The sequence below is a fragment of the Coptis chinensis genome, chromosome 2, assembly GCF_015680905.1.
Source record: "Coptis chinensis isolate HL-2020 chromosome 2, ASM1568090v1, whole genome shotgun sequence".
In the NCBI taxonomy this organism is placed as follows: Eukaryota; Viridiplantae; Streptophyta; class Magnoliopsida; order Ranunculales; family Ranunculaceae; genus Coptis; species Coptis chinensis.
The window spans coordinates 76,765,541-76,781,497 of record NC_141457.1 but is presented as its reverse complement, the minus strand read 5'-3'; the positions used below and the strand labels follow the sequence as shown (position 1 = coordinate 76,781,497).

At 38.1% G+C, this 15,957-nt stretch overlaps 3 protein-coding genes and 1 long non-coding RNA gene across 4 annotated transcripts; 3 read left to right on the top strand and 1 right to left on the bottom strand.

The window, feature by feature from the left end:
* Window positions 1–3,143: 3,143 nt before the first annotated feature.
* On the top strand, window positions 3,144–3,912 carry LOC147517935 (uncharacterized). Its single transcript, XM_086593755.1, has 2 exons — window positions 3,144–3,542; window positions 3,847–3,912. Exons 1-2 carry the CDS (start codon window positions 3,144–3,146, stop codon window positions 3,910–3,912), a joined length of 465 nt encoding a protein of 154 aa, XP_086449881.1.
* Window positions 3,913–6,772: 2,860 nt separating this feature from the next.
* Window positions 6,773–7,279, top strand: LOC147517934 (uncharacterized). Its single transcript, XM_086593754.1, has one exon. The coding sequence runs from the start codon at window positions 6,773–6,775 to the stop codon at window positions 7,277–7,279; it is 507 nt and encodes a 168-aa protein (XP_086449880.1).
* Window positions 7,280–7,701: 422 nt separating this feature from the next.
* Window positions 7,702–8,720, bottom strand: LOC147517933 (fasciclin-like arabinogalactan protein 21). The gene is made up of 2 exons (XM_086593753.1): window positions 8,215–8,720; window positions 7,702–8,146 (listed from the first exon to the last, which is right to left on the bottom strand). The coding sequence occupies exons 1-2, from the start codon at window positions 8,718–8,720 to the stop codon at window positions 7,702–7,704; spliced, it is 951 nt and encodes a 316-aa protein (XP_086449879.1).
* Window positions 8,721–8,967: 247 nt separating this feature from the next.
* LOC147517932 (uncharacterized) lies at window positions 8,968–10,501 on the top strand. Its single transcript, XR_015213967.1, has 2 exons — window positions 8,968–9,150; window positions 9,631–10,501. It is a non-coding gene; the product is annotated as an uncharacterized LOC147517932 (long non-coding RNA).
* Window positions 10,502–15,957: the final 5,456 nt, after the last annotated feature.

Below are 15,957 nucleotides of genomic sequence, written 5' to 3'. Positions count from 1 at the left end.
AACTCGAAAAGAGTTCAAAACTCGATAGAGTTCATCGAACTCGACGAGTTCAAAAACCGGCGAATATGGCATGAAGAATATACGAGTTCACCTAACTCTCGAAAGAGTTTTGAACTCGACGTATCACGACAGAGTTCAAAACTCGACGAGTTCACCGAATATGCTACTTCAATCTAACTCGACAGAAGTTCAAAACTCGAAGAGTTCAAGTTCAAAAGTTCATTGAGTTCAAAACTCGACGTAAACGGCAATGAAGAATACGACGAGTTCACGAACTCGAAAGAGTTTTGAACTCGAACTTTTAAGTTCACGACGAAGTTCACGAATGAAGACTTAACGAACTCGACAGAGTTCAAAACTCGAAGAGTTCAAAACTCGATAGAGTTCATCGAACTCGACGAGTTCAAAACTCACGAGAATATGGCATGAAGAATACGACAGAGTTCACCGAACTCGAAGAGTTTTGAATACGAGTTCAAAAAGTTCAAAACTGAAGTTCACCGAATACTCGAACTCGACAGAGTTCAAAACTCGAAAAGAGTTCAAAACTCGATAGAGTTCATCGAACTTCGACGAGTTCAAAACTCCGACGTATCACGGCATGAAGAATACGACGAGTTCACCGAACTCCCACGTATCACGGCATGAAGAATACGACGAGTTCACGAACTTCAAAGTTCACCGAACTCCCGACAGAGTTCAAAACTCGGACGTATCACGGCATGAAGAATACGACGAGTTCACGAACTCGATCACGACGAGTTCACCGAACTCGACAGAGTTCAAAACGAATCACGGCATGAAGAATACGACAGAGTTAACGAACTTCAAGAATTTTGAAGTTCAAAAACTTTGACAGAGTTCAAAACTCGGCGTGAGTTTACCGAATATGTTACTTCAAGCGAACTCGACAGAGTTCAAAACTCGAAAAGAGTTCAAAACTCGATAGAGTTCACCGAACCGATGAGTTCAAAACTCGACAAGAATCACGGCATGAAGAATAATACGAAGTTCACCTAACTCGATGTAATGACGAGTCCACCGAAATTGTCGCCGTCTTTAAACGAGGGTATTAATCATAACTATAATCATAGCAACCTAAATTAAATCAAAATTCAAGGTTTTATGGTATAATGACAATCCAAGTGTCAATTAAAGCATTATTAATAGGCAAGCACCATAACCAAATGTGGACTATAGTTGAAGTGCCAAATGATACCTGTCAGAGAAGAAGAAACCAAGTGAAGAAACCTAATTGCCAAATGATGAGAAGAAGAAGCCGAGAGAGCCGAGCCGTAGAGAGAGAGAAATTGAATTTCGGTTTTTTTTTTTGTTAGATCGGTTTGAACTCTTTGGTGAAGATCGGTTTTTTTTTTTTTAAGAGAAGATCGGTTTTTTTTTTTTTAAGAGAAGATGATGAAATATCGAAATATCGGTAAATATCAGTAAATTGGGTGAATTAGATCTGAAGATCTAGAGGGCTCGATCGGACGGCTCAAATGAAGAGTGAGATAAGGGTGGCACTCTAAGAGTGGCACCCTAGACAAACCGATATATATATAGTCCCGCTCCTATACTTAAAACCAAAATTTCAAATATAATCTCGCTTGAAGGGTTTTCTCAAAACTCTTTCCTCCTCCTCTCTCCTATTTTCTCTCCAAACATAGACCTGTCTCTCCCTTTGTACTCTCTTCTTCTCTCATGGGGTTCCTCTTTTCTCTATTTCTCATCTTAAAATTCGAATAAAAAAACGAGATTGCAAATTCAGCGTGTGAAGAATGGTGGAGAGATTGAAGAGAAACAAAAGAAAGTCATGGATCGCCCCGACATGAAGGCTCGACTGAAAAAAGGGAATTGGGACAGGGATTGTATGATCTGTAAACAGCCGTTTTGTGTTGTTAAGTGGATAGTTGTATGCGGTGATATTAGAAAAGACAGAGTTATGTCATTCATGCAGTGAGCTTGAAAATGTGTGCGAAGTCTGTGGCCAAGTATGTCTAAAAGATGAGCATGGCTTTCTCCCCAGCAATATATATATATATATATATATATATATATATATATATATATATATATATATATATATATATATATATATATTTTTTGTTGAGAGCAAAACATACAACGAAGCAATGCCCATGGTCTACATCAAACCTCAAGAACTTTTACTAACTGTGTGCGTAAATAACAGGTACAAAGGAAAAGCGGATCACATTAGACTTTAACCAGAAGATTAATTATCAATTTTGACTGAAAACATTTCCAAATCCTCAAAACTCATAAAAGAGGCGTTGATTTCAATGTGGTGTACACTTATATATGAGAATATGAGATAATGAGCATCATCTAAGAACAAATATTAAACGTCTTCATAGAATCTTACACAGTTGCAGAAAGGCTTCTTTGAATCAGAAAACTGTCATGTCCTATTATAAGGACATGCGAGTAATTACTTTAGTTATATAAGGGTAGGATAGTATTTCTAATAGAGTGAGATGCAGTAGTAGTTAGACAAGTGTAAGGCTAGTAAGAAAAGAAATCTCTTGTATTAAGGGAAGAGGAATGTATGAAAAAGAAAAGAAGAAAAAAAGAGAATATAAGCGGCTCTAGTTTTCCAGGAAAACAGAGATAATTTTAAGTGTTTTGTTTCTGTTTACTTATCAGAATAGAACAATTGGTATTCAGAGCTTACGTTTCTAGTGACCATGACACTAAGTGAAGTGGAAAAACTAGCTAAAGGAACACAACACCAAGTTGATGAGATGCAAGGGTTAATGACTCAAGTCAATGACAGATTAATCAAAGAGATCCAAGCAAGAGAAGTAGCAGAAAGGAAAATGGAGGCGAGACTCGAACTTTCAGATAAGAAGTTAGACGCTAGATTTGACCAGCTGTTGAAAATAATGAATGACAAAGGGAAGAACACCACCGTAACAGCTGAGTTGCCTTCTGGGTCTGGAACTCCTCTAGAAACCACCACTGAAGCTGAACAATCGGCAACTTACTCAAGACAAAAGATTCCAAATGACTAGAATGACTATGGTAATCTTCTTAAAAACCCTAAGTTAGAATTTCCATGTTTTGACGGCACTAATCCTCGTGTGTGGGCTAGGAAGTGTAATCAGTTTTTTCACTTGCATCCCATGGATGATAAAAAAGAGATTAGTATAGCATCACTATACTTTGAAGGAAGAGCAGATTCATGGTTCTTGACTTACCAAGATGGGAAGGGATTAGTAGATTGGAATGCTTTAGTTGAAGTCATTTGTGATCGATTCGAATTGGTAGGCCAAGAGAACTATGTCGGCAGTTTTAATAAACTGATTCAAGTGGGTACGGTGGATGAATACTTTGAGCAGTTTGAAGAACTTCAAGCTCTTATGGTGAGTAAAAATAAACAGTTCAGTGAAGAGTACTTTGTTCTTAGTTTTCTCAGTGGGTTGAAAGATGAATTGAAAGCTTCCATTCAAATGTTTCAACCTACCAATCTGAGTAATGCATTGTACCTCGCAAGGATGCAGGAAGTGGCATTGGATGCCCAGGTTAGGAAAGCAACAAAACCTATACAAAAAAACTACACCAACACCACATCATATTTTTCCACTCCATCTTACCAGACTAAACAACCCACAACCTCCAATCCCCTTCCAAAAGTCCCAAACACCATCAAACCATTGAATACCACCCCAAGTAACTCCAATAGTGCAAACACCACCTTACCACCCATTAAACGACTCACGCCAGCACAAATGAGAATCAGAAGAGAAAAAGGACTTTGTTATAATTGTAAGGAAACTTACAAACCTGGACACAAGTGTACAACTCAACACTTGTATATGTTGGTAGGGACAGAAGAAGATCATGAACCTATGGAAGATGACTGCGAGGAAGAACAGATATTACAGTAAGTAGAAACGGATATGGAGATTTCACTCCATGCATTAACAGGAATGTGGTAGAATATACCATACGAATCCCGGGTTTAATAAAAAGAGACCCATTCTTGTGTTAATAGACACCGCATCACACACAATTTCCTAGACTTCGGAAGTGGCTAGGCAATTTGGATGCAAGATTGAACCAACAGCTCACATGTTAGTTCTGAGTTGCTAATGGTGAGAAGACTATTAGTAAAGCTATATGCCATAAATTGAAATGGGAGATGCAAGGACATTCTTTCGAAGATGACATTAGAATACTACCATTGGGTGGGTGTGACATGGTCTTAGGTGGTGACTGGCTGAAGCAGTGTGGAGATGTGATACTTAACCTTCAGAAGCTCCAACTAACTTTTACAAGGGGAAGCCAGAAGATAGTACTACGAGGAGGCCCAGAGGTTGCTTCTTTAAAAATGATTACCGCAAAGGCCTTATCAAATTTTTTGAAAAAGAACATTCATGCTCTTGTGGGTCAAATATTTTCCATCACAGTTACTGCCATCAAGCCTGAAATTCCAGCTGAGGTAGTTCCTTTACTCCAAGAATTTGCTGATGTATTTCAAGAACCTCAAGGTCTTCCTCCTTCCAGAACATTAGACCACCATATCCCACTCAAAAATGATGCTGAACCCACCAACCAAAGACCGTACAAGCATCCTTACATTCAAAAGGCGGTTCTCGAATCATTAATGAAAGAAATGCTACAATTTGGATTGATTCAACCCAGTCATAGCCCATTTGCTTCGCCTGTGTTATTAGTTAAGAAAAAGGATGGGACATGGCGTTTCTGTGTGGATTATAGGAAGTTGAATGATATGACAGTGAAGGATAAGTTTCCCATGCCAGTTATAGATGAATTACTAGATGAGTTACATGGGGCTTGCATTTTTTCCAAATTAGACCTTCGATCAGGTTATCACCAGATTTTGGTACATCCAGAAGACATCTACAAGACAGCATTCAGAACTCATCAAGGCCACTACGAATTTAAGGTGATGCCCTTTGGACTAACTAATGCTCCAGCTACATTCCAAGCCCTAATGAATGAGATTTTCAGTCCTTTTCTAAGGAAGCAGGTATTAGTGTTCTTTGAGGACATACTAGTATATAGTACCAGTTTGGACGAGCATTTACTCCATTTGAGATAGGTTTTAGACACACTGAGGCAACATACACTCTATGCAAAGGCTTCTAAATGCACTTTCGCACAATCTCAATTAGAGTATTTGGGTCACTTAATCACACCTGAAGGAGTAGCAGCTGATCTAGCCAAGATCGATGCCATGATCAATTGGCCAAAACCTAAAACAATCAAAGGGCTAAGAGGCTTCCTAGGTTTAACAGGCTACTACAGGAGGTATGTCCAAGGATATGGCAACATCAGTCGACCTCTCACTGATATGCTAAAGAAGAATAATTTTAAATGGTCCTCCGCAACAGAAAAGGCATTTGATGAACTGAAAAGAGCAATGACTTCAACACCTGTTCTAGCACTCCCTAATTTCAAGCAAACATTCATAGTGGAGACTGATGCATGTGCACGAGGAATTGGGGCTGTTTTAATGCAAGGAGGCCGTCCTATCGCTTTCTTTAGTAAGGCATTAGGTCCTAAAGCACTAGGTTTTTCTACCTATGAGAAAGAACTCCTTGCAATTGTCATGGCAGTAACAAGATGGAGATCCTATCTACAAGGGCACCACTTTATAGTTCACATAGACCAGCAGAGAATCAAATTCTTTATGGAGCAAAGAATTACAACTCTCTTACAACAGAGGTGGCTTACCAAACTATTGGGCTTTGATTATGAAATAAGGTACAAAAAGGGGAAGGAAAACACCGCAGCTGACGCACTTTCAAGAGTAGTGGAAGAACAAGGAGAATGTCATCTTATGACTGTGGTACAACCACAATGGATAACATAAGTGTCCCTCAGTTATGCTCAAGACGCGACCCTCCAACTACTCATCTCTCGAATCATGGTTGCACCAACAAGTTTCCCACTGTACTCTTATGATGCAGGTGTCCTCCGATACAAGGGTAAACTTTATACTGGTAGTAACACTGCCTTACAATCCAAGTTGTTAGCAACAATCCATTCTTCTGCTATAGGTGGTCATTCTGGTATTCAAGGAACTTATCTCAGAGCCAAGACCTACTTCTACTGGCCAGGTATGAAGAAAGATGTACTTCAATTTGTAACTACTTGTGATGTCTGTCAGAGGTGCAAGGGAGAACATAACTTTCTGCCCGGTTGCCCGACCATTGCCTATTCCAGTAAGATGCTTGGCAAAGCACATTAGTATGGACTTCATTGAAGGTTTACCCAAATCGGCAGCAAAGATGTTATTTTAGTTGTAGTGGATGATTCACCAAATATAGCCATTTCTTGGCTCTTAGTCATCCTTATATCGCTTCTTCATTGGCTCACATTCTTCATGGATCATATCTACAAACTCCATGGCCTTCCCCAAACCATTATTTCTGACTGAGACAAGGTTTTCATCAGCTCTTTTTGGCAACATTTGTTCAAGGCATTGGGACCTGAACTACATCTCAAAGACAACTTACCACCCCCTCAAACCGATGGACAAAAATTGAAGCATACTAATGCCCTTGGAAGCTTATTTGAGATGCATGACCGGACACACACCACAACATTGGGTAAGGTGGATCTCTTTGGCGGAATGGTGGTTCAACACTAACTTTCACACCAGCCTCAAGATGTCACCTTTCACAGCTTTATATGGATACACTCCACCTCACCTCGCCATCCCCTGCACAATCACCCTACGTGGCAGGTACTTGTAGAAGACTACCTCAAACAGAGGCAAACCATGGTGGACATGATTAAAGATGGTTTAACTAAAGCTCAAGAACGTATGAAGCATTTTGCAGACAAAAAAAGAACCGAGAGATCGTTTTTGGTTGGTGATTGGGTCTATTTGAAACTCCAACCCTATAGGCAAACTTCCATCTCAATTCGCAGGAATTTAAAGCTTTCAGCCAAGTTTTATGGTCCATTTCAGGTGTCGGCAAGAGTCGGTGCAGTTGCTTACAAACTCCAATTACCACCAGAGTCAAGAATCCATCCAATTTTCCATGTATCTCAACTCAAGAAGAAGCTAGGTTCCATTGTAGTGCCATCTCCTCAGCTCCCTCTCGTCGACCAGACAGGACAATTCAAAATGGAACCCATAGCCATCCTATCTCGCAGACTCATCCCAAGGAACAACCAAGGTGTAGCTCAGGTTCTTATCCAATGGTCTCATACCTCTCCAGATGATGCTACCTGGGAAGATTGGGCGAACATCACCACACACTATCCTCACTTTAATCCTTGAGGACAAGGATTCTTAAGGAGACGGCATTGTCATGTCCTATTATAAGGACATGCGAGTAATTACTTTAGTTATATAAGGGTAGGGTAGTATTTCTAATAGAGTGAGATGCAGTAGTAGTTGGACAAGTGTAAGGCTAGTAAGAAAAGAAATCTCTTGTATTAAGGGAAGAGGAATGTATGAAAAAGAAAATAAGAAAAAAAGAGAATAGAAGTGGCTCTAGTTTTCCAGGAAAACAGAGATAATTTTAAGTGTTCTGTTTCTGTTTAAGTTTCGTTTCTGTTTACTTATCAGAATAGAACAAAAACACAAATTATACAATCACCGAACATAAAAGTCACAAGAGCCATACAGAAAATAGCAGCAACACAACTCCATTGATCTGAAAATGCTCCTAACTCATTGTGCTAGAAAGCTTCACCGTTTTAAAGGGTCGAGAAATCCCATGAATCACAAACTCCTTCGACCACAGGATATCTGGTACCAAGTACCCCCTTGGCATTATAATCCTCTGTTACTTCCAGGTCATCCCCATTAAATAATGTCCTTAAAGAAGCTTTCGCAGGCATAGAAACAAGTTCTCTGTACTCATATCTTTCAGGCAATATATGCAACCTCACTAGTCTCTCCAACATCGGCAAAGGCGAAGCAATGTAAGCGAAATCCGAAGGGGCGAAAATTGTAACAGAACTCAAATCGGTGTAATCAATAAGAATCCTATCAAGAACTGACAGCAACCCAATCGCAAACGAAACATACCCATTCGAGCTCAACTGCCTTATAGCACGATTCCACATGTTTCTTGCTTGTGTTACATTGGCATTTACACTCATATTTTGTCCACAAACATGCGATTTAATGAACCCCAATCTTGTTTTTGCTCCAATGTATAATTAATCCAAAAGAACGGCGCGACAACCCCATGAATCTAATATAGCCCATGACTGAAAATATCAGGATGAGAAATCAAAACTCCATTGATTTCAACCAATCTTTCTTGATTGACAATCTTTGTGATAGAAAGATTCTTTCCATTAAGCAACGTAGGAACACAACTACCTTGGGGTTGTTTCAAAAGATCATCTAAAGAAAGCTTAACAGAAGAGGTATGATACCAAAGAAGATCTCTCATTAACAATGGAGGAAGAGAGATGTTAGAAATAGCTGTATCTTGAATAGCAAAAATGGTCGATGAAGAAGCTGGAAGGAAAAGTTTTGGTGAGATTTGTAGAAGTGTAGACATGAAATGAAAACCAGAGTTACGAAGTGATCGAGAAGCGTTTGTGGAGATTTGATGGGTTATTAAAGAATCTTGGTTTGAAGAGAAAGGTGTTTGAGGTTTGGTGTTCGAGTGAGTTGTTGTGGTGATTGCTACAATGGCAAGTACGATTGAAACTGTTATGTAGATTGGTGCATGCCACCAGTGTGAACATGATGACTCCATTGTTGCTGGTTCTTGGGAACAAGAGGAAGAAGCAGAATGAGAGGAGAAGTAAAATTTTCAAGTTATTGTTTCTTGGGAGGGAAAGAAACGAGGTGTATTAGAGAATGAACAGCGGGAGATGAAGGTTTTTACACTCTGCTTGGGATGCACGTGTCAGAGCAAGTGCTATGATGTGACCATTTTTCTTGTCATTAATTCAATACCAAATCTACAGTGCGCCCAACTTTATATGCAACTCATTGCGCAGTGACTTGGGTATCACGGTCTGGCTCAATTCAATGGAAGACAAAGTCTATGTAAGAGCTCCAAAATTTTAATATAGGTTGGGGTCACCTTATTGGTTAAGCTCCAAAAGACAAGGGTGCAAAGTGTGAAGTCCAATCATTGGTTAAGCTGAATTTAAAATTGCTTAGTAAGGATAAACGGCTAGGTATGTGCTATTTGTTTTGATGGATTCTTTATTTTTTGCTATATCCCTACATGTTTACCTTTTAATTGTAGTTAGTTATGTTGCACTTGCATTGTCACTGAAATTTACTCCTTTGGTTTAGGTAAAGTCTATCTAACAACGACATGAACACGTGTGTCAGTGTCCAACACACTGACTTACATTAACATGACAAAATGACGAGAAATTTCTAAAGTTAAGACGGGCTTCTGTGCATTAGAAGGGCTGAAGGGGACTTAATTGTCCCCAAACTGTAAGGAATAGATTCGTGAACCATGTAGATATTGTTTTACCATCTAATTCATCTTCACGCCCCTCTTGTCATTATGCCATTGATTGACCTTTTAAAATTACTTTGTGTTTTGTCATTATGTGTGTGTGTTGCCTGTTTTAGTTGGGGATGGACTTGATTTTTCATAATTGAATCTAACATTTTCATCATAAAATGTATTGCATCTGTAGGTGTTGATGGATTCAAGGAAGTTGCAAGGCTTGCAACTCATACTGTTCTGGCAGCATGTGGATTAGAACATAAGAAATCCATTGTCCGCCCCTTTCCTGACTCAGTATGCAGACATAATAATCAGACCAAGCAGCTTCATATGTCGAATCTAATGCCAAGTTCCCGTAGAGAATGCTTTTATGCCTTTGTAAAGGATACAGTCAAAGCTGTCTTGTCCGAACAAAAGTTCTAGTCTAGCAAGGTGTTAGAAGATGAGAGGTGGTGGCTCTAGGCAGAGTAAATTGCCTTTCTTACTGCTAAATATGAACTGAGACCAAACTTTATAGAGATTTTGTAGTGGCTTCTTGTCATGCCCCAAAACACTCTTGATTTTACCGATTAGAGGCACACTTTGCAGTCCCTTTCTTGTTTTGGCACCTTTTGAATGAGCGCCTTCAGTGTGGGTTACCAATGTGATGCCCAACTGAGAGCCCGTGCTTGTTGCAGTGAGGAGTTATTATGGTGAAATACATGTACATCCTCATCTTTGTTTGATAGGCTGTTCTTATTTCTCACAGAAGGGACTTACTCTTCAGTCCATCCAGAAGGCATTTGTGTTTTTGATGCTGGAGGGTTTACCTGGGTGCTGGTGTTTGATTCTAAATATGCTGAAGCAAATTGGAACTCAAGTTGTGATGATTGTTAATTAGAGCTGGTCGTGGGCAGAATGAAGTTAAAGAATGTTGGCAAGCAGAAAGTGTTAGGTAGATGTTTGAAGTGTAATGGTGTATTACTGTTTTGTTTTAGTTTTAAACTATTTTGATTCTTGACCTTATAGTTGCTTTTAGGGGTATCCATTTTTGCTGTATGTAAATAGAATTTTGGAGCAAAGGAATTTATCCGATTCTTGTGCAAATAGAATTGTATTAGTTAAAATTCATTCACTCGGGGAGAGACTCATTTTGAAATGTATATCTACTAATCTTTTGACTAATTAGTATTCGACGTTGAGAATATATATTTTTCTCTGATCAGGAAGTTATATTTTGATTTGTAAACTTTTCTAGTCAGACTGTCACTTTTTTCCATGATTCAAATTCATTTAGCTTACAAGAGAGGTATTGTCCAGTTGTTCATAATAGATGATGCTCCTAAACAAATTAGCCTGCTGCAGTTTACTACATTGACATAATCATTTTTGCGCCAGCTTCTTGATATTGAATGGGGTCATGGGGAGCATATATATGATCCACTATAGCAAGTCTTCGCGATGATTGAAAGTAACCAATAAACTGATACTGTTTTACAGAGTAATCAATATTTTCCAGTGATATCTGCAACTGTTTTGCCGTTGGGAATGGTTTCTACAGATTCAAGGTCCCAGACTCCCAGTCCCCATATAGTACTACAGCATCCCAGCATCGCTCTTCCTGTAGTCGGTACAATACACAATTCCTAGTATCTACAACAAATTTTGGTGAACTATCGTGACACAATTCATGTTAGAATAGTTGTATGAACACAAAGAACTAAAGTAGAACGTATGAACGATGAAGCGGTGATAGCAATAAAGAAACAAGGACAGCGATGGCGGGAATAACCAGGCGCGGGTTTTAGGTCTGTCCTTAAGGAAAGATTTAAGCCTTCCAATGGTGCGAGAAAGGCAACAGGCGCCTTCCTCACAGATTCAATGGTTAACAGTAATCGACTTTGCACTAGAAACGCAGGACTACCCTCTAGAACAAAGAATATAACTCTCTCCGGGCGGCCGGTGAAGAAGAGAATAAGAAAATGACTGGTTTGAGTTTTACGTTTTCTCGAGTTGAGTTTCGATCAAGTCTATTTTCTCTATGGACTCACAGTCCTATTTATAGAGGTTAGGAGAAAGAGAGACCAACTCCTAATAGAACACTGAAACTTGTCGCTTTCAAGAAAAAGGCAAAACAAGTTTAGGCTATTGGTCAAACCACTACCCACAACAATAAGCCCAAGCCCAGGCCCGAACCCTACCCGATGTGGTGGATAACCAATGTGGGACTATCTACTATGCACTAAAGTGGCGAGAATACCATTTGTTCATCTCCTCCACTTTGCACACACATTAGTATTTAGAAATACACAAGAGATTCCAACAATCCCCACTATTTCAAAATACTAATAGTCCCCCACTATTTTGGAATAGGATATTACAAAAGAAATGGGTTAACGAAATGCGGAGAGAATCGAAAAACAATGCATAAGATATCGGTGCTTTACGGGCTTGAACCTACCATAGGGTAACATGTCTAATAATACGTGAAAGTGGTGGATTAAAAATCTTTGAACCAACATTCCCCTTGTAGTAAAATAGAGGACATGCACCCACATTGCTCTTTCATTATATGCATTGCTAGCGGTGTTGTGCTTTTTGGCCCTTGCATTTTTTTGTGTTATGTGAATGCTCTAGAGTACTTGCCTGAATACTCATAAGAACCGACCCAATTCTACATTCACGTAAGTGGATATCCATCAAGTGTACATAGCAGTTAGAATACACTATCTCATAAAAATAATGGACTATGGATTCCATTAAGAGTAAAATAACTCATCCTTTTCTCATTGCTATTCAAGTTATACAAAGTATACAATAATGCTATCTAGTCATAGGGTGGGACGTCTCAAAGAAAGACAATAGCATATCAAAGCGACGAGGTGACTTGTTTTTCCCTTTGAACCTAATTAATGGGATCTCCAATCACATAGGTGGGGTTGCCGTCAGTGTCACCCTCTATCTAAGGCAAAAGTCCTATCCCCCTCGACGTATAACCACTTGCCTCCAAATAAGAACCACCCAATTCTACATTCACGTAGGTGGATATCCATCAAGTGTACATAGCAGTTAGAATACACTATCTCATAAAAATAATGGACTATGGATTCCATTAAGAGTAAAATAACTCATCCTTTTCTCATTGCTATTCAAGTTATACAAAGTATACAATAATGCTATCTAGTCATAGGGTGGGACGTCTCAAAGAAAGACAATAGCATATCAGAGCGACGAGGTGACTTGTTTTTCCCTTTGAACCTAATTCATGGGATCTCCAATCACATAGGTGGGGTTGCCGTTAGTGTCGCCCTCTATCTAAGGCAAAAGTCCCATCCCCCTCGACGTATAACCACTTGCCTCCAAAGAAGTGGTGCGGTTAGACATGTGGCCAAACTAAGTCCAACCTAACATAATCTCTAGCAGCTGCTTGATTAAGTTATATCTCAACTTACATGTATTCTTTTCCCATTGCACATAAGATAAAATGTCTTAGCTATTGCAATGAGACGGTTTGCAAAGCATATACAAATCAGGGAGGTCTGTTTTAGAGCCAATGGGAAGATTTGCCAAGAGGTTGCTAACCCACTCAAAGATCATCACATGCCTTTTCTAAGGCGATTAGCTTGGATGATATCCAAGACACTCAATTTCCACCAAAGGTAAACACATAACCATTCATGGATCCGGTTTATAACATATTACCCTTCTAACAATGATGGAAATCTACTAAATATCAGTCCATAATCAATGGCTCTGCTATAGTACTTGGATAATCTGACAATATACATCAAAGTTCCTTATAAGGACACAATGGGTTATCAGCTCAGTATGCCATTAATGTAGGCAATGTCATGTCTCACATACATTATCTATCAAGTACAATTGGCTACCATTGATATTGACATATTTAGTATGAGAAAACACAAGGAGATTATTTTTCATAAGATGGATATTTGCCACAAAAGGTGTTAACACATGCTTACTATCATAATACCCATACTTTTCAATGAAAAATATTTCTACTAAGTGCTATAACAATATAATGAGACCAACATGAGTTTTAATTCCTATATTCACCAGTCATTCAATTCTGTAGTGCCCGAAATTCCCCTATACCATCCGGCCGGTCTGGTTTAAGGTACGTTGTGGCCTTCAACCATATTCAAACGTCAACATCTTGACAACTGAATATAGTAGTTACAGAAATGAGTTTAACAACATAATAAACTATCATTTTCAATGACGGTTTATGATGTGTTTCAAAAAGGAATTTCTCTGTCTCATACACATTCTCAATGCTAGCACTCATGATATTAAATCATCTAAACAAAGAGAGATTAACACATATGTCTTGCTTTGCTCTAAAGAAAGTACACATTTTTTTTTATCAACAACTGTACTTTGACATCCATATGATACTAATATGTTGTTGAATTGCTCATGACATTTATAGGCGCTTGAATCAACTCATACAAAGATTTTACTAAATTGTATACCTTCAGCTCATCACCTGGTACTACTTGGTATTGTAGTTCCGCACAACTACTCAACTAGAGTCTTTAGAATTCTGTAGAAGAAATTCTAGTTATATGAGCAAGGTTTCAAAATAGTATAAATCTTGTCTCTGATTGAAACCCCTTGGCTATTATTATTAGCATTGTATTTTGCAATACAACTATCACGTTTTAGTTTTCTCTTGAAGATCCAATTCAACCTACAGATCCCCCAATAAATCAAGAGTCCAGTTTAGAGGAGTTGTATCCTTCAAAAAGGACACTTCTCATAGACAGACAACTTCCTTATAGGTTAATGAATCTTCATCAAGAAACATATAAACATCATCACCATGAATGGTGGAAATACTCATTGATAGTCTTCCAAATTTCTTGTGCAGAAATAATGGGATTATCTTATGTAGTTCATTATGAACATCCAACCACTCTATGCCAATTTCTCAGAAAGCACAACCTCAAATAAAATTAGCATATAAGACATTCAATAATAGTGTGGTATCTACAAAATTGTTATCACTCATGACAACTGAAAACAAACATCACTATTATGAGTTTCACCAATGAACATCTACTTGATAATTCTAGGTCTCAAAAAAATATATATATATATTTCTTTTAGATTCATTCACAATAGCCTTGGCAAGACACCCCCCACATTTTGAAACATTTTTGGATAGGCCCAAGACCTTTCCATACTTTGTAGTTCAGTGTCTTTCCAATTATCTTGTGTGATGAACTATGGTAAAACAGTATCATGCATATGGGTCACTACCCCCCACAGTTCAATGGTTACTCAACCTAATCAAACTTACATGCAAAACAAATTATACCGCTGCAAACACTAAAAGAAACAACAACAATAAAATGCACTCTTATGACAAGAATATACTTTACTCAAGTCTATGATTCTAGATCATATTAAACATAGTCATATTATGTTCATGCTATCTATATGAAAGGAAATCCACAAGTGATTCAAATGAATTTTAAAGAATAGAAGAATTAGATGAAAAAGGTTTTACCCAAGATAATATCATTATCATTCTTTTTTTTTTTTCATCATTCAACATTCCAACTTACATAGAGAGACAATCCACGCACTTGGACATCACCTTGGCTATTTATTCATAGTCATAGGAGGATAATGCCTAATAAGACAATCCACAAGCATTACATCTCCTTGTCTAAAATAGTCACTGGAGGATATTGTCTAAAAAGACAAACCATTACCTTACATCTCCTTGACTAAATTAGGTTTAAGAGGATATTGATTGTTTCACATATTGTTTCCTCTCGTAGACAACGATGCTCATTACTTAATATATGACATGGTTAAACTTCATGTCAATGTTAAATAATGCATTCATGCCAAACATGGTAAATATCATATCATAGGTTCAGGAAAAGTAAACTTTAAATGTACCCCTCACAACAAAAAGTATACGATATTTAAGCAAATCTAGCCACTAAATATGCAAAACAACTGAGGACTTCACCTCCTCTTTTTACATGAGCTCAAGCAAGATAGGATACCCTATCAACAAGACCTTAAGTACTACCACAACATCTAATGGCTCAACCCATTAATGTCTTCAACTAGAAAAATTTACTAATAAACTATCATCAAGTTCAAAGTAAATCCACGATGATTAATGTTCCAAAACTAGCATGCTACACAACTTTAACATATGCTATATTGGATATAAGCTACAAGTTACTTCATCTAACATGTATTTTCACAACAGTACAATTATAATCATCGTCTAACAACACGTTCACTCAATAAAGGTAAGCAATTATGCATTGAATACATTATAATTACTATCCAAGATTTGAGTGTGGTTGATATTAGCTATCTTAAGGTCTCTCTTAAACCATCTACATACATCTACATATGTACAAAGAAAATTAATATCAAACTACTTCTAGTCAAACCAATTAATTCCTCAGTGATAAACACGTATAATTTGTTGACTAGGTTATTAAAGAAGTTTAAGCTTAGGGATTTCCCTCCTAAGAAAACT

Excerpts from the sequence above, each read along its gene's own strand:
- LOC147517935 (XM_086593755.1), top strand. The coding sequence starts at position 3,144 with ATGGATGATAAAAAAGAGATTAGTATAGCATCACTATACTTTGAAGGA. Across the intron at positions 3,543-3,846 it reads AAGTGGCATTGGATGCCCAG|GGACAGAAGAAGATCATGAA; the intron begins GTTAGGAAAGCA and ends ATATGTTGGTAG.
- LOC147517934 (XM_086593754.1), top strand. The coding sequence starts at position 6,773 with ATGGTGGACATGATTAAAGATGGTTTAACTAAAGCTCAAGAACGTATG.
- LOC147517933 (XM_086593753.1), bottom strand. The coding sequence starts at position 8,720 with ATGGAGTCATCATGTTCACACTGGTGGCATGCACCAATCTACATAACA. Across the intron at positions 8,147-8,214 it reads CCTGATATTTTCAGTCATGG|ATTGGGGTTCATTAAATCGC; the intron begins GCTATATTAGAT and ends AGCAAAAACAAG.